Source organism: Magnolia sinica, chromosome 1 (genome assembly GCF_029962835.1).
Source record: "Magnolia sinica isolate HGM2019 chromosome 1, MsV1, whole genome shotgun sequence".
Classification (NCBI taxonomy): Eukaryota; Viridiplantae; Streptophyta; class Magnoliopsida; order Magnoliales; family Magnoliaceae; genus Magnolia; species Magnolia sinica.
The window spans coordinates 39,119,306-39,143,767 of NC_080573.1; the positions used below are offsets into that span (position 1 = coordinate 39,119,306).

The 24,462-nt window shown below is 37.5% G+C and overlaps 1 protein-coding gene and 1 long non-coding RNA gene across 2 annotated transcripts; both read right to left on the reverse strand.

Annotated features, from left to right (window-relative positions):
• Positions 1-14,077: 14,077 nt before the first annotated feature.
• Positions 14,078-24,185, reverse strand: LOC131246370 (uncharacterized). The gene is made up of 3 exons (XR_009171332.1): positions 24,032-24,185; positions 14,319-14,711; positions 14,078-14,180 (listed from the first exon to the last, which is right to left on the reverse strand). It is a non-coding gene; the product is annotated as an uncharacterized LOC131246370 (long non-coding RNA).
• LOC131246365 (uncharacterized) lies at positions 17,301-18,747 on the reverse strand. The gene is made up of 5 exons (XM_058246424.1): positions 18,665-18,747; positions 18,021-18,589; positions 17,807-17,911; positions 17,642-17,713; positions 17,301-17,558 (listed from the first exon to the last, which is right to left on the reverse strand). The coding sequence occupies exons 1-5, from the start codon at positions 18,735-18,737 to the stop codon at positions 17,556-17,558; spliced, it is 822 nt and encodes a 273-aa protein (XP_058102407.1). The 5' UTR covers positions 18,738-18,747; the 3' UTR covers positions 17,301-17,555.
• Positions 24,186-24,462: the final 277 nt, after the last annotated feature.

Consider the following 24,462-nt stretch of genomic DNA (forward strand, 5'->3'; position numbering starts at 1 on the left):
GTAAATTTAGGTGGGCTTAATTGAGATTGATGGGCAACTTGTGATGACAGGACCATGATTTCCAAAGGTAAATTCGCTTCATGCCCGTAAGTCACATAAATGGGTTAACTCCTGTACTAGTACGAGGTGATATCTTATAGGCCCTCAAAGCCTTAGATAGCTTAAAATGTCATTCTCGTGGATTTCCTTGTATCATTTTTCTCAAAATATTCTTAATTACCTTATTGCTAGCCTCGTCCTAGCCATTAGCCTAAGCATAATCGTGGTCGAGTGAAGGATCTTTATACCATATCGGTCGACCATAGCGCATGTCTCTTTGGCTGTGAATACAACACCACGGTCCATAATAATGGATTCTGGCACACCAAAACAATGAATGATATTGGATTCTATAAAACTAATAATGTCATCATGACCAACCTTCCACATAAGTTTTGCTCTACCCATTTGGTAAAGTAATCAGTCGCCACAATAATGAACGTGTCTAGTTTGGTTGAAGGTGGGTGAATTAGTATGATCAGATTGATCGCCCACCCTCGAAATAGCCAAGGCTTTATGATAGGTGCAACTCGGCCGCATGTACATGTTGGAATGGCCCATTTCTTTGGCAAGCCTCACACCCTTTTGCATACCAAACACAATCAGCCATCATCTCCAGCCAAAAATATTCGTAGCACCTAAGCATAAGCCTCATCTTCCTTCCTGCTTGATGAGCCCCACAAATGTCCTCATGGACCCCCTCCATGGCTGTCATCGCTTCATTTTTTGAAAAGAAACGAAGTAGAACTCCATCAGCCCCTTTTGGTACAGTTCGTTGTTGAACATGACATAATTCACATCTGATCTCCTCATACTTCTATCGGCCTTAGTCTAAGGACTTTGCAAATAACCCATAAGAGGGGCTCTCCAATCATCTTTTTTTGCATTGATCAAACAAACTTCCACTATGGTCCATCTTCGGAATACAGAAGACAATAATCTTTTTTGAACTTTAATCAACGGACCGATCGATCCCTTCCATATTTCCAATCCTACTACCATTTGCACGATTTCATTGTCATCAACATTGTAGTTTCGAGTGACATGCATTAGTTGAACATCATTGAATTGCCCGAGTAATTGGATAGCCACCGCATAGTATGATAACAAAGATGGGCTGGTGCACTTAAAGAAACCAGCCATATGATTTATCACCACTTGTGAGTCCCCGATGATCATTACGTCCCTCACACGTAATTCCAACAATATTTCCAAGCCGATTATCATAGCCTCATATTCGGCCTAATTGTTAATGCACTCGAATTCTAATTAAAATGCATACTCTTATTGATTTCCATTGGAAGCAATCAATATTATATAGGCCCCGGACGTCTCACGGGTCTTCGACCCATCAAAAATTAATTTCCAAGGCATAATTTGCACAAAATATGAATCCACAATACCCGACGGGATGTGTTCCACTAAATCAAATGGGTGGCTAGCCAAGAAATCTGTTATGGCTCTACCCTTTTCCACTTTCTATGGCATATAATGAAAGTCAAACTCGGACAATGCCAATACCCATTTACCAATTTGGCCACTAAAAATAGGCTGATTTAACATGTATTTGATTAAATCAGTAACTAAGATTACATTAACTCTTTTGGCAAACAAGAAATGCCTTAGCTTGGTGGCTACGAAGTATAAAGACAAACACAATTTTTCCATAGCAGAATACCACATTTCTTTGCTTGCCATTGGATCACAATATTTGAAATCTGGCCAGCCAAACAAAAAATCGAGTTAACCAAATTTCTAAATCCTTTGGTTATAAATAGAGACTTCTCATTCATTTCAACAATGAAAATTGGTGAATAACCTTCTCAAAGTCAGAGATAAATTTAGGTCCTCTTCAATTTAGTTGTGTGATAACTCTAATATTTGTTTAACATAACTATTCTCTTTCTCAAGTTAGTTTTTAAATAATATTTAAGAGAGTTATTCATACTCTACTTGAGATTTGGATAATTGACTTTGCAGCATTAGGATTTTGTTTTATTGAAAATACTTTAGATCCCTTTATTCTTTTGGGTTGAACATATACTGCTACATCAATTCCAAATAAAGAAGATCATTGCAATCAATCTTCAGTTACATCTTCAAATCGACATTTGAAGATAAGTACCCTATAATTACTTTTGTTTCATTTGAATTTTTTTGAGATTGCTCAGAAATCTCGGCGAGTTGTTTTATGGTGAGCCTGTAAAAATCACAAAGTGGGTTTTGTTGTGATAGCCCGTGAAAGTCACAAGAACTGTATCAGGTTCTTAAGGTGATCTTGTGAAACCCTTGAAATAGTGAAATCCAAAATTACGAGGGTCCAAGCATCGAACCAATTAACTCCTTGAGCATTGGATGTGATTGATTATCTCTTCTTATGAATGCTTTATTTATTTTGATTATCTCTTGCTAGTTTGAAAGATTGATTTCAAAGACGTCGTGAAATAAGGTTGTCTTGCCTAAATCTTTTAGGTGAAGGTTGTCTTACGAACCATTTGGAATCAAGGTTTCAATACTCCAAGCAATTGAGAGTAATTTTTTATTTATTCTGTATTATAATGAAATATTTGGTATTATCCTATTCACCCGTCCTCTACTACATCAATATCTCATCTTTTTAAAAAATCAACTTGCGGGCAATTTTGGGTCTCGTAGAGAAACTTTGTTAAATCTCCAATATTCGCATAAATGTGATTGTTGCGTGGTCATGCAATGGGTCCTTTTTATGCCACCTCACAACAGGTCTATGCTCAACTTTAGAAATTTCTCTGCCTTCTCCTTCTTATATCGCACTGCGAGCTACCTGCAAAAGCTCTCGAAGAATTTCAAATTTTACTTGAGCTCCTCTGGGTCTCTTCAGTTGTGAATGAATCAAATGAGAAGGTGAGCGGGATATTTATAGGCTTCCACACGTGTGAGCTATAAAATTGGGTAATATTGCTTAATTATGTGGCATGCAACATACTCTTATTGTGTAGTCGTGCAACAGGCCTCTATAGCCCCTCCCAGTTACAGCTCCTTGGCAGTCTTCCTAATAGTCTCCTTTGTGTTTTGTGACCTCACAACAAATTTCTGTTGCACGATCACGCAACAAAGCTATCTCATGTAAACTTGAATATTTTATGCTCCAATAGATACCCCATCGATCATTTTTTTAAATTTACGTAAGGAATCAAAATGGAGGATCGATCCTTTTTTCAAATAATCATCATCTAGTCTTTTTTCTATGCTCGAGCAAGCTTTGTTGTGCTATCGGGTTCGCGCAATAGCTAATTGGATCTTGATGGCTATAAAAGTCACATTTTGCTTCTGATGAATCACTTCGCATTACCTCTCTCCCAAACTCTACTTCTTCATTGCGCCATCACGCAACAAACCTATTTTGCATGATCACGCAACAAACATCCATTGTATGCCATGTAATAATCTGCCTTGGCAGAAAAGAGTCTTCTGAATAATGAAATTCTACTAGATTTCCCTTCGATCTTCATTTTTCTACTCTTGTAGGCAAATGGCTAAGAGCGATAGAGCATCCATCTCTTCTTAAGAGCATCGAACTCTTCCTTGCTAGTTTGCTCATTCAAATCCCCAATCTTCCTAAGGCAACGATCGCACTACCAAAAGACTGAGAATCACAACCCGAAATCCTGTTTTTTCAAAGAGCATAACCTTCCGACCATAACTTCATCAACTACATAGCCCTTCTGGGTAGCCTAATTCACAAAGCCATTATCATGGGAGACATCGAGAGACCACCCCGAAATGGTCGAGAAGTAAACTGGGAGGACCGGCAAAAGGCCACCTCCAACATTCGAACAGACAACTCTCTTCCTTCTGACAGAGAAACAACCCCGCCCCCATCATTCTCAAAGAAAAAGCAGTCGAAAAGTAAGCGCTGACAACTTCAGGAAAAAATTAAAGAATTTAATAAGAAAAGACTTTAGAAAACTTGGGACTGTGTAAAAGTCTATTAGGACATGATCAAATTCAACAACCCGTTCAAAGATGAAATAGTCATTATCCCCATGAACCTCTGCCGCCATCTATCAATTCTCCATAGTGAACCCACCGACTAGATGACATAATCAAATTCCCTTCACAAGCCATTGGATGATGAAGGAATCTCATATTTTGGAAGGTCATTTGATGGCGAAAGGTACTCGTCGAATAGGCAGAATTTCTTCAATGATATTTCTTTTTTTATGTTACAATCCTCATCACCTCTACCCCACTCATTACTTCAAGACCGTACAAGAACGTTTCCTTGCTAGAGAATCTTTGTCGGGAATAGAAGAATTCAGAACCCAAGGCTTTCTTGCTACACACATATCTTATAGTGCATGGGCTCGAGCTAGTATCAAGAAGCATTTAGACATCTTGATTAAGTTTGATCTCCTAATGCAATTGAAGTCATGTCAGATCACTTCTATAAGGATATAACCATTTTCAAAGGTTTTCTTAAATATTGGTGTATGACAACTAATTCTTTTCATCTTCCAGTGGGTGAAGTTAGTATCACTAGGTGGGACCTTTACAGAATGGCAGGCCTTCCCGTAATAAGCCATTTTTTCGATGAATATGTGCCTACAAATGAGGAATTCACACAATTTTTCCCTACAAATCCTCAACCCAAGGTTTTAAAAACTACTGTCAAACTCTTTAGAGAAATGGCCAAGTTTCCAGACATACATAAAGTCCCACACCTTATTTGGTTGGCTCACTTTACCCATGACTCGCGGTGTACTCTTTTTACCTCTTCTTTTCTTTCACTATATTTTTTTTTACCAATCCCTTAATTATCATAGGTCCTTTTTTTATCTTTGCAATTTTTTTGGGTAGTAACTCTCAAGAGCTTGATGTTCTTAGATGCAAAATCAAGGGTCCCACTGAATACAATGCTTCCAGTGATCTAGCTGCCTTCCTGACTTATTGGTTGAGCGTAATAGTGCTCCCAAGTTCAAAATGGGTAGATGCCATCAGACCAACTCTTTTCATGGTTGTAGGAGTGATGGTGGAGGGCAGAAAATATTTGTTAGCCCCTCCAGTGCTTTGTTTGTTATATCGCACATTCGGAGATTGCTACTCACTACAAAAGCCCAACAATTGGAGCTTACTTTGCATACACTCCTTTGTGTTATTTCGTGGGTTGGCTTGGTGTTTATTTTCCATGGACATTCAATGAAGCAAAGCAGGCTTACATGAACTTGGATCACATGCTTCTCTAGCACTACCAAAGGAGCAAAATGATAAAGAAACTTGATGAATGTATTGTGGATAAAATTGAAAGCACAGACTCTATCGATTTCTTTCAGTTCCCCGTTTCCAACCTCCTGAAAGATATAGAAGCCATTGATGACGATTCTATTTCTCCTAATGAGCATGCATTCCTTATTTGCATCAGATCCAGTAGTCTCCCACTAAGGGTAGGTAGCGAATTTTGGATCAAACCTTATTATCTTATTAGGTTTACTCGCCAATTAGGTTTTAATCAAACGGTACCAGAAGACTGTGGTACTATTACAAGAATCATGAGGAGCTATTGTATTGGGTCGTATAAGTGGGAATTGATATGGAAACAACTATTGATTGTGCACATGAGATCCCACTTCACAATACCGGGCTACAATCATTCAGTTCCGGTTTCGTATTGTTGGATTCGTTGGTGGGCCCACCAATTCTTTCTGGTATGTAACTACCATTCAGTGAACTATCCTATATAGATTCCTCCACAACGATTAAGAAACTAGAGGCTTGATCAAGGAATTAGTTATATTGTAGAAAAGGACCATGCCCCCTCTCCAGGCCAAGTTTGTATGAAGATCTCTTTGGAAGAGCCTATTTGTGGTATAAAACTGCCAACACTATAGAGGGATGCATTTCATATGGCACTCCCTTGGAGGGATTATAAACGTTTAGAGAAGACCCTGATATGGCCACAACTCTAAGCCCACTAGGAAGGGATGATGTTCCATTAACCCAACCACCAACAACAACCCTCTATACTCTGACTACAGAAGTCATGACAGATATCGAGGACAAGCCCAATCCTTCGGCAGTATCTCATTCAATGTAATCGTCATGTCAGAGTTTCTCATCCCCTGTAATTCGTTCACAAATGCAATCTCGGTCTCCTCAGATGTTGCAAACTCGTCGAGACAGTCCTACTATTGTAGTGGAGACAATAGTAAAAGCAAACAAAGATTGCACTATTCGCAAAGGTAAGCAACTAATGACTGAGGAATCTGCTGAGGAAGAGTTGTCTAAGGAAAGCGATGACAAAGAATCATCTACCAGCAGTGGATCTACTAGTGAGGAAAACTCTTCTAAAGGTGGGGGTTTGGAAGAGGAGAAAGGAGATGTGGACATTGACGGAGAGAATCAGATTGAAGATGAAGCCACTATAGCCATTGAGGAAATGGTGTAAATCATACCTACTTTGGGTAATCAACCAACTCCTCCTAAAGAAGAAGAAGAAGCTCTTGATTATAGAGAGTTTAGTTATTCACCTGTGGCAAATATTTATATGTCATTTAATGCCAATTACTCTCTTCTCCCCCGCGACATGCTCCCTATCCCTCCAATCATTATTCCTCCACCCGATCCTCATATTCTCCATCATATTATTGAAATATCCTCTTCAATAGAGGAAGGACACTCAGCACCCACAATGCAGACGATGGCATAGGTGTTGATTTCCACTCAAAGGTAGAGGTGGACCAGGATATGGAAGTCTATCCGCCAGTCACTAAAGAGGTCAATACGGAGCATCCCACGGCCGGAGAAACTGTAGTCGTGTCACTTGTTTCCTCGACTATTGTGGCTTGTGAAATCCATTTTCCAATAGGGCCTACTTAGATGAAGACTCCTACAACACTTGACTCAATCACTGGAGTCAAAGAACTGTCTTTTAACATTACTGATATTGCCACGGACATGTCTGTCCCTTCTTCTACCCCTTATGAGATGAGGGCCCTAGTGACATTAATTCCCCTATCTTTGACTCCTGTTGCAAGGACATTCATTTTAAATGCTTATGACATTTCTTTATAGATAATGCTTTCTTATTTTGTCTCTTTTACATTCTTATCCTCTTTATTTTCTCACAGCCGTCCCATCTTCAAGTGGTTCGGCCAGCTTTAATACAATGGCCATAGTATTGGATATGCTTTCTTTAGAGAAGATCCTTCCATACAAGGTCATCCTGATTAACAATGCCCTGTTAGTTATGGCATACATATTTCAGGATCAAGAACAGTGGCCTTTCTTCAGTGATGCTTTGACAGTTTTTGATAATTCCGCAAGGTTGGCCAAGATCAATATTTCATCACTGCATGATTCCTTGATTCATTTTCGTGCTTCTTTGCGATAATTGAAGTTTATAGCTCACAATATGGTCATCACACCAGAAGTTTTTCATTGTCAAAAGGACTTACTGCTCCTTAAAGACAAGATTTCCAAAACTTCTACGATTATCTATGGCTACGACAAGGAGCACAATTCTCTTTAGGATCAACTGAAGACTTCTGAGCAGATAACCAATTTTGAAGCTCAGAAGCAGGTAGAGGAGTTGAAGGTGAGCAAGATCTGATATTGTGGAGAATGCCACCATAAATGAGCTTAAAAAGTCAGAACTTTCAAAAGTTAAGGCGACAACTAGTTCCTTAGAGCAAGAGTTGACTGGTGCCCTTGACCAAGCCAAGCAGATAAGTTACACGATAGTGCAAAAGAGGAGCAGAGTCTAGGAACAGCCGGATGCAAACTGGTTTAAATGAGAAGAGAACTAGTTTATAGGTGGGCGGACCCCGTTGAGGTTGGCAGACCCAATTGAGGTTGCGTGGAACCCAATAGTGCAATAGGTATTACAAGATCGCATAAACAACTTGGGAAGACATTTTATGCATGAACCAAGATTGATCCTCCATTTGATTCTGTGTGTAATTCAAAGAAGGATGAAGGAGGCATCTGTTGGAGCACAAAAAAGTATCTCAGCCTACATGATTGTTGACGTAGGGGAGGACGTGAGGTTGAGCACCGTCTTCCTCAAGAGGATAACTATTTCGAATCCACGGAACTTCTCTGGACTCCTCACAGAGACTTCTCGAATCCATGAGGAAAGAAAGCAGGAAATAGAGATAAATTCTAATAAATTCGAATTTGATTAATGACTGAATAAAAATAAGTTCACAACCCTTTAAATAGGGGTACCAAGTAATGGGAAAGAAATCAGAATCAAACTACAACTAAAACTCCTAGAATTCGTGACTTACTATTTATAGACGGTCGTGATGTCTACTAGTGTGCAAGATTTTCGGCCAAAAATAGTAAGTGTCCTATTTGGCTTCACCAAACTGTTCTCCTAATTATTCTAAGATCTTTTCACGTTGGGCGCAACTCCTAAAGCCTCACGGATGAAGAGTTATAATCAAACTAAAACTTATTATTTATAGTAAAAACGAAATTAAAACAGGGAAACGACCATCGATCTAGGGGTTTTTCGCAATTTCGGGTTGCGTAACCCTGCATAGCTGGGTTGGTTGGCCAAAGTAGCTCGTTCTACACCAAAATCATATATTTTATGTTAGATAACTCATTCCGGATTGAGAGATACGCCCGATCTAAGGTCCGACGGCCCAGATCACTTCTGTCGCGACTGGGCCTTTTCTGATCCATCTTGGCCATGAAACTGTCTGCGACCCGCTCTATATCAATTGTTTGATGATACAATGAGAATAAGAATAGACTCTGTTGCACAATGTGTAACAAAGAGTACTTGTGCAACCGCGCAATGGATACAAGTGATTAGGACAAAGCCAGTTTTGAAGTAGACCATTCTTATGCTGAATGGTTGTTGTGCACCATCCAAACAAAGGGGCATTGTGCTCCCATGCAATAATGTTAAGTTGTGCAGCTATAGTGCTTCACATGTGCTGAGGCTTATAAATACCCCTCCCCACATTACCAGAAAACAGGGCAACGCCGACGTTTAAAAACTGTCAGCAATGACCTTCCCTGACGGATTTTAGCCGTCGCGAGGTCCGTCGGCGAAGGGTGAGTTGGCGTTGCTCGCCGACGGATTAAAACCGTCGGCGTTTTCGACGGCTAATGCCGACGTTCTTCGCTGTTGCCCTTAGCGTCAGCGCATTCGATGGCCAAAACCGTCGGCGTTGTCGATGGTTTTTAGCCGTCGGCGATTCTCATTAATTAAAATAAAAATGAAATATATATCTTCTATTGAATTTGGATGATATATTTCTTACTTTTCTTTTGTGTAGATTTACCTTCTCAAATAGGATAGTTCGCTTAGGGCTTTGGAGAAATAGGTATATCTAGAAATGGATGTGTGTGTTGATCAATGCACATTCATTTCTAGATATACCCATTTCTCAAAAGCCCTGAACAAACCAACCTATTTGAGAAGGTAAGTCCACACAATAGAAAAGCACATGCATGGCATACCGAACCAACCTATCACATAAATGTTCAAATGGAATCAAATAGTTATCACAGTTCTTGCTGTAGTCTGTAATTCTCTCATGATATAAGACATTTAGCTTTCAAATTTGTCACAAGCATGAATATGATCTTAACTATGTAGAAATTGGCACTCTTAGTTCATCTAGCTATGCATTTCAAAGAATGGTGAATAAACACCGATGCATAATTTCCAGTAGAGCAAGTGAATTATATTGATGGAAGTAGGACCTGAAATTAAGACAATCAAATAAACATACTGTGCTTGTAGAAATATTCCCTTTGGATACCCACGAACTATGTTATAAATTCTAGAGCTGCTAGATCACCAAGACTAAGTCAAAAATCATTTTACAATAAAAAAATCAATTAATTATATTTTGTTATTTATCAATTGCTAAAATTTATTGTTACAGTCTTGCCCACCTAGTGAGTGGATGATAATGATTTTCATGCAAGGCAATCCTCACCTATTAGGAGGATTGGATGTCATTGGGACATGATAGTAACTTATGGTCCAACTAGGTGAACTTGAAACCTAGTTGAAAAGAAAAGGAAAAAAACATAAATTACTGTATAATAACCACTACTAAGTTGGTTGGCAAATTCAAAATTCCAAAAACATCATATGGCATTGCTACAGAAAATTAATTAAATAGAAATAACCAAATAAAAAAAAAAAAACCAAAAAAAAAGGCCAAAACTAACTGTTGTTGGTAACCTCTTAACATTGTAGCTTTAATATTTTTGAAAATAAATAACTAATAATATTTTGTTATTACCAATACTAAAAATTATTTTTGGTCTAGCACACCTAATCAATCAATGGGAATGATTTTCGTACATGGCTATCCTCCAGCCAACCTCTTAGTAAGGTTGGATGTTATTAGGACATGATGAGATGGAAATAATTCATTGGGTAGACAATAGCTTATTGTCTAACTGGTAGGACTTAAACCTTCTCAAAAAAAAAAGAAAGAAGAAGAAAATAAAAAATTATGCTTATTTATAACTATGAAGTTGGTTGGATGATTAAAAATTCCAAACATATCCATGGCACTTCCAAAGAAGAATAAATAAATAAATAATAGAACTTACAAGTGCTCCAGACTTGGCAAAGTCCCTATCTCAGGTGGGAGTGAACCATTGAATTTATTGTAGCTTATATCCCTGTAAATGAATAATTAATTATGTTTTGTTATTTATCAACGGATAAAGATTATGGTTATTTATCAAGTTGGAGCAAACCGGAGTAGTTATTTGGCTTTAATACGAGCAGGCCAAATGAATGGATGGCTTGGATATAACACACACCTCATGACGGGACCCACAGAACTTGCTGATGTCAATATAGAAGCTATATGGCTAGTGTGAGGTACACCAACCAATCCGCATCCTACTTGGATGCGGATTAGCTACTGACAGGTAGCGAGATTCGTTACCGAAGTGACGTCATCAAGTTCCATGGGCCCACTATGATGTATGTGTTTTATTTACACTGTCCATTTATTTGGATATTTAATTTTAGAGCATGAGTTAAAGAGTGAGGCAAATCCAAATATGTAGTTGACCCCATCAAAAAAAGCAGTGGCGAAATTGATGCCTACCGTTGAAACCTTCCTTAGGCTCGCCGTGATTTTTATTTGAAATCTAACCTGTTCACAAGTTAACACAGACATGAAAGAAGGGAAAAAACAAATATTAGCTTGATAAAAAACTTTTGTGGCCTATTTAAGTCTTTAATGGTGGGCGTCACCCTCCCCACTATTTTCTGTGGTGAGGTCCACTGGAGCTTTGGATTTGACCCATTCCTTGGATCTTTACCTAAAATTATATTTCCAAATGGATGGATGGCGTGGTTACAAAACATATATCATGATGGGACCCACATAACTTGGTGACGTAACTTTAGTAGCGAGTCTAGCTACTCAACCTGTCAGTATCCAATCCACACCCGCAGAAACAGATTGGCTACTCCCCTGCCACCAACCAATGGCTGATGGTCGGTGCTATGTGGGCCCCACCATGATGTATGTGTTTCATCCATGTGGTCTGTATATGTTTTTAGATCATTTTATGGTATGAGACCAAAAATGAGGTATATCCCAATCTCAAGTGGACCACATTATAGGAAAACAGTGTTGAATGAATGTCAACCATTAAAAACTTTTTGGGGGCCATAAAAGTTTTGGATCAAGATGATCTTTGTTTTTTCCATTCATCTAGGTCTATATGACCTAATCAACAGATTGGATGTCAAATAAACAGTACATTGGGCCTTAGGAGAATTTTCATGGCAGATATCCAATCATTTTTGTTTACTGTGGTATGGTCCACCTGATATTTATATTCCTCTCATTTTTGGTATCAAGCCCTAAAATGATCTTTAAAAATAGATGAATGGAATGGATGAAACACATACATCATGGTGGGGCATGAAGAAGTTTCACATCATGTTTACTGTGGTATGGTCCACCTGATTTTGTATTGCAAAACAATTTAAAGAAAAAAAAATTGTCGTAATAACTTGAAAGGGGTACGTTTGGAAGCAAAAATTTTTGTTTAATGAAAAATTCACTGAGCACATTCCACATTCACCATTAAGCCAGACTCCTATCATGGAAAGATTTCAGTGAAAAACCACTTAGCAGTTAGCACTTTCCTTCTTCCGTGTTAACCACGCATTAACAAAAACCACTAAACATGGAACATTTTCCCAATTCCACGTTAAGTGCAAAAATTCAGCGTTAACAAACAGGTCTTAAGTTAAAGGAGTTCAGTTTTACTCACATTTAGTTTCGTAGGGAACATGTGCATTAGAAGAGAGATGTTTTGTGCATCCTTTTGCAGCTTTAGAAAAAGAGAGTGATAGTTCCACCTAGAAAATTACCAGGAAGGTAAAAAAAATCTCGATGTGGGGACCAAGACATGGCACATCTAAGAAACTACCCAAGGCAACTTTTGTCAATTTAGGGACAACAAGTTAACCTGTATATCAGTTGCAGAGGTTACATTCTCATGTTCAAAGATCTGTGAAAGCATTCAACATTTCTATGTTACAGATTGCATAAGAACAAAGCGGCAAAAAAAAGTATCCAAAAGAGAGAAAAAAATGATATGTAGTAAGTACCTGAGAGAAAATTCTATGGAATGAATCAGAGAAATCGTCTTAATAAGCCTCCCTAAACCCCTCTGCATCATATTGTGCTCTCTTTTTGGGATCTCGTAATGTCTGCAATTACCTTTCAGAGGAGATGCAATTAAATCATTGAACTAATAGAAAAGCACAAATACAAAGCTTTAACAACACTATTCCATAATATTCAATATTATGAGAGAACAGAAACAATGAAAAATAGGTAGGACAAATAAGCACTACATAACTAGTCATCTCGTGCACAAACCTCATACGCATCTCTTATCTCTTGAAACTTCCTCTTCATTGCAGTATTATTCTTATTCGCATCTAGATGGTACTTCTTTGCAAGCTGAATGATGTTAGAAGGGTATTAGTTCAACAAGTAAATACAAGGGCACAAAAGATGATGAGGAAGCATATATAACATTATTATATATGTGTTGCATGTGCAATACCCACTAATAAAAGAAATAAAAACTAAAATCTAGCACACAACCATAAAACCACCTGCATTCAACTTCAAAACAGTCTCAATTACCCGAAAACAACAATTTTGCTCAAATTTTTGTTTAAAACTGCAATGCCTATAAAAATAGCATACATTAGCAACTTGATCTTAGAAACAGCACGAAACATCTTAAGTTGTATGCTTTGAACTTCAAAAACAATCCCATTAACTGAATATGCAAGAGTCCACTCTGATTTGCATACGGAAAATTTAATTCGTAAGAAAATCAAAGATGGGGACCTTAATATTGGCAATATGATCTTAAAAACTGCAGAAAATACCAAAAATAACAAGCATTCAACTTCAAAAACAGTCCTTTCAACCATTGGGAGAAGCTTAATATTGGCAATGTGATCTTAGAAACTCCTTACCATACATGTTAGCTCACTAAGAATGGTCAACTGAGCAAATGAGTGTCTGATTGTGCTGTATTTAAATAATTTTACTTCATATTTTAAGAGCACGTTTGGACCATTGGGAGAAGCTTTTTCTTTCATGATATGTCATATACCAACCTGAACTCAGAAAATGAAAAACAAAAGCCAAAAATCAAGTGCATTCAATTTTATGAAAATAGTCTCAATTACACACCCATAATTACATGTCCTTTCATAGCGGCTCTTGATTTGGTTTTAACTTTCCAACACATTATTCACTAAAAGACTAACTAGCCACTAAAAGGCACCATGAGACAACCTATAACCATTAGCCAAAAGATTTTCCACGTGCTTCTTTATTACTGTAAAAACACTGGACAAGTACCATTCATGATTTCTACCAAAATGAAAAGAAAGGGAAAAAAAATTCAAAAACAAAAAACAAAGAATTACCGGAGCTAACCTTTGGGTTGGTGACCAAGAGGTCATCGCCCACTATCTGTACTTTGTTTCCAATCTTGGAGTAATACTCCCAGCCATCTTGATCAAATGGGTTTTCTATTGATACAATTGGATACTCAGCCACAAATGATTTGTAGAGATCTTTTAAAGCATTTCCTGATATCTTCTGCAACCCATCATTTTTCTGCAATGAATGAGAAAAATAATAATAATGAAAATTTTCAGTTGGAAGTCACAGACTGAAACCGATACAACATGAATTCAATTACGTATCATCACACTAACTTCTGGCCATCAAAGTTGCAGAAAAAAAAAAACATACCTCTTTTTTGAAGTTCAGATCTTAGGTTTTATCAGTGCCTTAAAATTCAGAAGCAGTAACATCCATTCCAATAACCTGTAAGGAAAAAAGATGCAAGTTTTTATGGCTTTTGTGTCTCTCTTAAAGACAAACGAAAAATATTTCAACTTATTTATAAATGAAAATAGGATAGTGGAATAAAAGAGAAAGCTCCTACGAGAAGGATCATGAACTCCTATAAACAACAAATTGATTAGAATGCAATTGAGATGAAAGCCGTTTCAAGAAAATGGATGGAATTGACAGAGAGACCTGCATTGCAAGTTTGTTTCCTGCATGAGAACCTCCATTGATGACATTGAAAGCTGGAACTGCCAACACCAAGGTTTTGTTACCGACGAGGTTGGAGATATGCTGCATTACAGATACAAAAATAAATAAATAAATAAATTCCATAAGCCAGAGTTTTAAAAAACTCTCATACCTATTAGAGCTTACATATTCACTTTTTAAGGCTTCTTAATTTCTGTGTATGAATACTTCAGGGGAGCCTTGTGTCGTTGATTTCAAATTCAGTTGACTTTTTGAAGGGCACTATTAGAAAAGTTTCAGTCAGGTCTCTCAAAAGAAATAATTCACTGATTAGAAGGTTATGTTGAATTTGATATAAGATGATGTTTCAAGCAAGAAAATATTACTGATATATTGAAATAGGAACTGCTCACATCATCTCAACTCAGTAGCTGAAAGCCTGATATATATAATTTCAAGCAATGAGCAACACCAAACAATCCATTCTGTTTCCATTTTCATAGTAAGCCTACAAGTTCTGATAATGGCCTTTTTTGTGGTTGTAGGATTGCAGTAGTCACTGGGGCCAACAAAGGAATCGGGTTCGAGACCGTTCGCCAGCTAGCTCGCCAAGGTGTTACGGTCATATTGACGGCCCGAGATGAGAAGAGAGGGATAGAAGCAACAACATCAATTAATGGGGAGGTGGGCTGTGTGATTTTTCATCAGTTGGATGTTCCTGATCTTATTTTCATTTATCATCCTACAAGGCACCTCATGACATTACTAGGAAGTATGGGGCTGTTAAAGAGGTTGATGATTCTTCTTCAAAGGCATGGCTTGAAAAGATGTGCACACTGTTTATTAGGAAGGGTCAGGGTTCTCCTCTCATAGTGTGATTACTGGGGATGCATATAAAGGGATTCATGAAATCAGTTTACCATTAGAAATTGATCAAAAGATCACATTTGAAGAGAAGGTCAAGGCATACAACATGGATCATTTACAGAAACTAGTGGATGACAAATTATGTGTAACATACAGAGATGGTTCAGCCACTTATGCAATTAGGGAAGGTTCAAAAGGACATACATATTTGAAAGTTGGTCAAATCATAAACAGGCGTATTATGGACGGAGACATTATTTTCATTAATAGGCCACCTAGTACTCATAAACATTCATTGCAAACATTTCTGTCTATGTGCATGATGACCATATTGTTAAGATCAATCCTCTTATTTGCGCTCCCCTAGGTGTGGATTTTGATGGGGATTGCATTCATATACTACTTCATAGATCATATTCCGAGATAAAAGGTGTCAATTATATAAAAAATTATAGTTCAAAAGCAGACAACAAAGAGCACAAATTCTGATTATAAAGGCGATATTTAGAGTTAAGCTTACCGTCATTGTCATGTTGAAATCGTTCCTTGAATATGGGGACGTCCCTTATTGATCTGAAATAGTCAAAGAGAATTACAATTAAAAGAAAGAAAGAAAAAAGAAAAGAAAAGAAGGCAAGCAGGTAATTAGACACTCAAATGCAACCAAAAAGAAAAATATAAACTTATCTGGTTAACTCCCCCTGAAGTGACACCTACACCAACATGCAACAACAGAAACCAGATCAATCCCAAATGTGTACTTAGCAATCAAGGCATCAAAAAAATGTAAGAGTACCTTTGGGGTGAGAACCAGCCAGTGTAACTTCAGTAGCTGCCACAGCTTCTGGAGTATGAAGATCTGCAACACCCAAAACCAGATCCTGCAAATAAGAGTACCTCTAGCATCAGCATCTTGCTATTTACATGATTTTAAGATAGCCAGAGTAACACCAGTTACCCTTGAAGTAACTTACAGCAGATGGTACTCTGTTTGAGGTGTAATTTCTATACACCTGCAGAACCAACAACAACCGTGGAAGAAATTACAACTGAACCACGTAAAAACTTATCGTCCGAGCTGATCACATTCCCTGCAGTAGCTACCATGGATGATGAAAATTCCCTACAGTTCTCTCTCTCTCTCTCTCTCTCTCTCTCTCTCTCTCTCTCTCTCTCTCTCTCTCTCTCTCCCCAGTGCAAATCACACTTAAAGAAGTGAAAATTATTACAAATCTTTCAATTCCTCAAAGGGAGGTTGAAAATTGAAATGCCAACCAAATATATCAATGTATAAATGTGGGTGTTAAGTCCATTCCATTCAATATATGTGGGTGTAATCTAAAGTGAGTGTTAAATTCATTCGATTCCATAATATGCATGCATCTGTCTATGTTACTGTATAGTTTAAAAACAAAAGTTATTTGTGTTAGTTATTGTAATGTCTAATATTCATAAACATCATGGATAGATGGTTAGAAATAGCTTGGGCCAGATGTCAAATCCTCTTACACCGACCTCTCCAAGCGTATCATGATAACCATCTTCCTTCTATAGCTCTGACTACGGAGCTATAATCTCTATCAGGACAACACTAAAATTTCCATCGCCCATTTCTGCTCCATAAACACGGGTATTTGGATCAACTGCATGCACCTCACCACAAGCAATTACTCGTTTCTTCCAATCGCAGAGATCGCATCTCTTGCCAAGATTTACCAAATCAGGCTACATGTACATATATAACATGTCATTAGTATTTTTAAATGGAGGTGCATATAATCATAAGCTTAAATTATTATTAGAGAAACGCATACATATCGACAATGCATGACTAGATTTAAATGGAGGAATTGTCAGTGAAGCCACATCCCTTTGTTCCCCTTACTTATCTACAAAGCAATTAACCTTCTAGTGGAGATCTCCCAAGCTTTTCTTCACTTCACTTAATTCATCTATCAAATTATCTCGTTCTCGTGACACCGCACCAAGCTTCTGTACAATAGGCATTGTCTTCTTCAATGCAATCTTGCCTACATTTCCACCTATCCCCCGCATGCGCCCTCTACTATCACTCCCAATTTACTGTAAATAGAATTGCAATTAGATTTATCAGAGAGTGCATAAGTCTAAATAAACTCAAGTATTTGAAGGACAAGCATATATACCTGTGTAAGGGCATCATCTACACTGGTCATCCGAGATGCAGGATTACTACTTTGAATCAATTTTATTTTTTCCTATGACAACATCCAAAAGAAAAATTATAGTGTGGGAAAGAAGCATTTAAAATTCACATGGATAATGAAAGGATATACGAGGGTTGCACTTACAAAGGTTTCTGGAAATTGCACCTTGTTATCCTTTGTTGTATGGGCTCGGATGTACACCTCAGTCCTACCAACCTCGGCATCAGTAGTAAGATTCCTCTTAATTGCCTTTCCCCATAACATCCATGCCAAAACACATAAATAATGGAATTAATGACTAATAAATTGAAATAATCATCATAAATAAAGTGGAGCTATGTTATTTTAGGACATGTACCATCTCATGACGTGTGGCAGCCATGCTACGCCGACCAAGTGTAGAAGGGCCAACTTGTTTGGCCCGATTGGATGCATTTCTTACACTTGATTCCTTGAATTTATCAGTATTGCAATAATCCATGAAGATCATCCAATCCTCAATAGAGACACCAATAGGGGCGGGATACGATTTCACAACTGCAGGATCCTTGTCCTTAAAATGCTTTTTATGCAAATTGTTCTTGAAATTTTTCCAAGCGGCAATACAGCGATCACGAACGTATTGTGGCCATGCTTTTTGGTTATCCTGAAATTCATAACTACATGCCAGGATATCACTGACCCTCTGAATGTACTGTGGAGGCACCTGCCGAAAGTCTGTGTAGGTGATCGGAATGTGTGTACGGGTGGGAACACCAATGCTTGAATTGAATGCGATCTGATTTGCATCCCCTGCATTTGGTTGCCCAAATTCAATAATCCTAATGACCCTTTTCAATGAAGTCTTCTCATGTAATTCTGAACCTTGCATGGAACCTCTTCTTAGACGATGAAGATGACGACCTGCTTGCATAAAAAGAAAAATAGCTACACACATGTTTCATCATCGCCAATATAAAAGATATTTTAAATCTAGACAATCAAAGAAGGCTATCTTATTACCTCTAGCATCTTCAGGAGCTGCATCCCCTAACAGCTCTGCATCGAATGACTCTGCCTCTGAATGAAAGATCATTTTAAAAGAAATTTTAAATCTAAACAGCTAACAAGAGCTATGTTATTACCCCTGGCATAAAAAAATAACTACACACATGTTTCATCATCGCCAATATAAAAGAAATTTTAAATCTAAACAGCTAATGAGAGCTATGTTATTACCCTTGGCATCTTTATGGGATGCATCCCCGAGCGACTTTGCCTCTAGATCCATCTTCAAGATCTAATTTGTAATGTAATTACTATAAAAATTTCTATCCAAATAGCAAAGTACCAAGTATAATAAAGAGACGAGTAAACTAATTCGTAAATTTTTTCTATCACATTAATATGATAATGGAAGAATAAAAAAGGACATAAATCAAAATCGTTTCGTTACATGCATAATATAACCAACAAATCAAGTTTTTTTCCCTGCTCTCTTTCTTTTCTTTTTCTTTTCAACAACCACACAAATATCTTCAATGTCATTGAATAACAACTCGCCACCCATGTCTACTTCGGTGAGATCAGTTCCTACTTCAATCTCAGTTACAACCCGTGTTTCTGATAAAAGGCTTGTCTCATCTTCAACGAAAATCTTTCTTGGAACCTCAAAGACCACATACCAATTAGGATTTTTTGGATCTCTAGAATAGAAAACTTGCACAGCATACTCCGCAAGAATAAATGGCTCATCACCCACTTGGTTTGAACTAAGAAGATTAGATAAATTCACCAATCTCAAATTCCCTTCCGTATTGAAAGAAACACCTTGGTGCGTTACCTTCACCCAATCACACTTTAGTAGGACTGGCTTGTACCCTTCTCGATACTCCAGTTGGATGATTTTGCGGAGGACTCCGTAATAAGGTACAGATTCATCCACTGGATTCTTATCCTTATCACTAGATCGGAAGGTGGTCATACTATCTGTGCTAACCCCACTACTCTGGTTCATTTTATTCTCTTCGTATTCCTTGGTGACAAAGAGGAAACCACTAGTCCCGGCAACTACATTGCGTTGCTATAAGAAATTAGCATATTTCTTGTAAGTTAAGAAGGTTGTTACAAAATTGACAATTTTTTTCATAAATGTTGTTACAATGTTGTTGAATCAAATTTGAAAAAAAAAAATGAAGAAGACATACATATAAGCTAAGTCCAGTTCGTACCCTTGCCATGTCTCATAGTTGGGATGACTCTTCAGTACTAAGGTTCGAGCCTGTTCGTACTCAATACCTTCTAAAACGACACTTTGACCAAGGCCAACTGGGCCAACCACGTCAACATCGAAGTCGTCAACAATATCTTGCAACTTCAGCGTGAGTAAAATTGATCCGTCAAACCGCTTTTCCAGTTTCTCTAAGAGGCTTGTATTATTTTCCCTCTATACCAGTTGCAGTATATAAGTGTCTCCTCTTGAATGTATCATTCTGTTATACAACCTTCGGGTCGTGTCTTATTACGGACTTACTCCTTAAACATCTTCATGAACCTAAAAGAGTTAACAATATATTAGAAAATGTAATTGCAGATGTTGGGTCGATTTATTCAGATTAAAATCATATCATACCTTTTGAATGGATACATATCCATCGATAGTAGACATGACCACATACACGAACCTCGTAAGCCAAGTGGATAGGCAGATTTATCATCACAACAAGAATTGAAGGAGGGCATATAATCTCAAGCTCACATAACGTCCTAGCCATGCCCTTCTTGAGAGCCATTAACATTTCAATATCTATGGTTCGCAGGCATAGGGCATTGAAAAATGTACTAAAGCTTCTAATTATAGTGCGCATAGGCTTACTATCCCTGAATGCATGTTGGATCAAAATTGGAAGCAGATGTTGCATTAACACGTGGTAATCATGAGACTTCATACCCTTTAAATCGACATTAACTTCCTTTACGATGTTCTTCCAATTCCCACTAAAACCAACCAGAACATGAAGCTCACGTAAAGTCTGGATGAAAAGTTTATTTTTCTTCTTTTCGAAGGAAGAAAGGACCTCGTTTTTGGATCATCTTGCCATCAGTATTTTCTATCCATAAACGCTTCTTAATTCCTAGCCGCTTCAAGTCTCTATGTGCGTTAACGTCGTCCTTGGTTTTGCCCGTTGTCTTCAACATCAATGCAATAAGGATTTCACATACGTTCTTCTCGATGTGCATAACATCAAGGTTATGGCGTACAGGAATATCCTTATAGTGCTCCAAATCGTATAATATGGATCGCTTCGAGAAGCATGTTGATTCTGCATCATCATTTTGTTCCCGTCCCCCTTTTGTACCACTTTGTTTCCTCTTTTCGATCTCACCCCACTGTATATTTAGTTTTGAAACAATGCTTTCGACCTCAATCCCAGTCAGACGAATCGGTTGTCGTCGCAACTCCACCTTCTTATTGAAGGTGCCTGCACTTATATCCTTTCTGGCCTTGTCGTTTAGAGGCAACCACCGTCTGTGACCCATATAAACATGTTTCTTTCCATGGTTCCATGGTGTAATCGCAAGGAATCTGTGTAGGGACCACATGCAGGACAACCATACTTACCCTTAGTCCTACGACCAGAAACATTACCATATCCGGGAAAGTCATGAATTGTCCTCAGCAAGATGGCACGCATGTTGAACATGCTTCCATAGTATGCGTTGAATGTCATGATCCCTTTCCAACACAAGTCTTGTAACTTAGCAATCACTGGCTCCAAATAAACATTAATATCCTTCCCAGGCTATCGTGGTCCCTCAATGAGCAAAGTGAGCATAGTACATTGCAGTTTCATACATAACTTTGGTGGAAGGTTATACGTCACACACATAACAGGCCAAGAACTGTACGACGTGCTGAAAGTGCCAAAGGGGTTAAACCCATCTGTAACTAGACCTAATCAAACATTGCGAGACTCTACTGAAAAATCCCTATACTTGTTGTCAAGAAACTTCCATGTGTTGGAGTCCACCGGAAGCCCCATCTTTCCACTCTGCATTTTTCCAGTTGAGTGCGAGGTCATCTCCTTTGCCACCCATAGCACACTGTACATTCTTTGTAGCCTTGGTGTTAATGGAAAATACCTTAACACCTTCGCAGGTACTTGAGCTCATTTCAACTTCGAATCAAGATTTGTTTTGTACTTAGAAGTACCACAGTTTGGACAACTCGTAATATTCGTCTCATGCTCTCTCCAGTATAACATGCAGTCATTTGGACATGCATGAATCTTCTAGTAATCAAGACCTAACTTTGTAATGATCTTCTTTAGTTGGTAGGTATTAATAGGGGTCTTATTACAGGACGACAAGACATTATGGAGTAGTTGAAGAAGAGTCGTAAAGCTTTGTTCACTCCATCCATGGTTCTCTTTTAATTTAAAAAGTTGTACAATGAAAGTCAGCACGGTGAATTTATGACAACCATGATAGAGCTCAGTCATCGCATCTCGTACATTTACTTCAAACTCATTGGTTGAAGCATCTCCAATAATGTCTTTAGCTTTGGAGGCTACATTGGGTTCATCTTGAATAACTTGGTCTAGGTTATTACAACCTAGGTGTTCAACAACTGCATTGACAATGTTATTTATGTCTGCCACACTATGGTACTGGTGGAAGTGCGTTCAGTACACTTGGGTGATGCATGCTCACCGTGCATATTCCACACCCTATATGATGGAATAAATTCATATTTAATTAGATCTATCACCACATCATTGATTGTGCAAGGTAAACATAGACATCTGCATCTGGTACATGGACAATGAATGGTTTCTCTACCAGGAAGATGTTCTTTTACGAACTTCATAAAGCTCATCATACCATTTATAAATTATGGGTCTGGGTAATGTAGAGTAATCCACTCCCTAGAGTGTATTGGATACCACCTATAGGTAGGCACACGTTTATACACATAATTCATCATCCAACTAACTATTGACAACATTTATAAAAATAAAAGATATCTAACTAACTTTATGTAACAACTTGCAACTTAACCTACTGGGAACCGTCATGCACCATAATATCTTACGGTAAAGCGGGTTCTGAAGAGTTACAAGTTGGATTTATGTAAAAGAATATAAATGAAGAAATATAAATATAAATTAAGAAAGACTATAGGGAGGCACACGTTTATTCACCTAATTCATCATCCAACTAACTATTGACAACGTTTATAAAAATAAAAGATATCCGAACAACTTTATGTAATAACTTGCAACTTAACCTACTGGGAACCGTCATGCACCGTAATATCTTACTGCAGAGTGGGTTCTAAGGAGTTACAAGTTGAATTAATACAAATTATATCTAATGAAGCAAGTTCTTATCTGCAGCAAGAGAAGTGGACTTCTAACAAATAGGATTATATTCCTGAAACAAAACAAGCACCATCTTTCAATTCAAGCTATATCAAAACATCACAGATATATGGTTGATTTGAGTAAAGAGGCATTTAGCATTCTATGAAAGCATTTAATGCACCACATAATCCATTGTGTTGTCAGAACGCATCGTTAATATTTGAAATAAGTTGACCACTTTGCTAAAAAGAAAAGAATTAGGGATGATTTCTTTTTGTGAGCTAAAGGAAATACAATCATGGAATAAATACTAGTCATAAGGGCATTGAGTAAAAGAATACATATTTCTGTTATCTTCTCAAGTTAGAAAAGAAGTTTGTACTCTCCGTATCTTTTTGTGCATATCAATAAATTACTGATCATACTTGTCTCTACCTAGACGAGCTAATTGTCTCTATCTACAGGTGTTAATTGTCTCTATCCCATTCGGTAACATATCATGTACTGTCCTCATATAGCTTACATGCAAGTCAAAATTTCGACAGCATCTCCTCATATTCTCCAGATATATGTAAAATTCAATACTAACTAGTTGCCACATGTAATCCATTACACATGGATAGAGGAAACCGATTAGTAAAGAACCACATATATAGGGAGACACTAACAAATTTTCAACTATATGTAAACTAAAAATGATGACAACCTAAGTACATGGTATGGTACCGAACGGTCCAAAATGGGACAATTTAGGAATCCATAAAGAACAAGCATTTTCAGTCAAATGAATATACTTGTTCAATATAAATTGGGGGGGCATACATTGTAAACCACTAAGTGGCATAAATACTGATTGTAATTGTATCATGACAGAACATCTAAGAAGAAAAGGGTTATAGTGAAACACAATCAATTATTTCAACAGTTTTTGAAGCATAACTATAAATAAGTACAGAAAACATATTTATCTCAAAAACATCATACACAGTCTAACATATTTCTACTTCATGTGCAAGAGCTTCACCTAAATGACCCAAGTCGTATTGTTGTGTATGTAGCTTGCCTAAGCAATCAAGCCGACAACCCCTGGAAAAGAAAGAAAACCACTACATCTTAGACACCTTAAAACAAAAGGCTTCAAACAAAAATAGGATGTAATACTCTAAAACCTTGAACAGGTTGATAAGCCAAAAAATAGTTAAAAATGATAAATTGTAAAAAGAAAAACCAATATCTAGTCACATAAAGGGCATCTCTAAGCCTCTAACAATGAACTTGCAGACGAATTGTGAAAGCTTTTACTACTTGCATTAAGAATCCAGAAATCATTTAGAGAATCATTTAAAAATAATAATAATAATAATACAAGTGGTTAAAAATAACTCCTATAGAACATTCCTCCATTCATCTTTAAAGAGAAAACCAAGAGCATCAGAGTTATACTCTTAAACACTT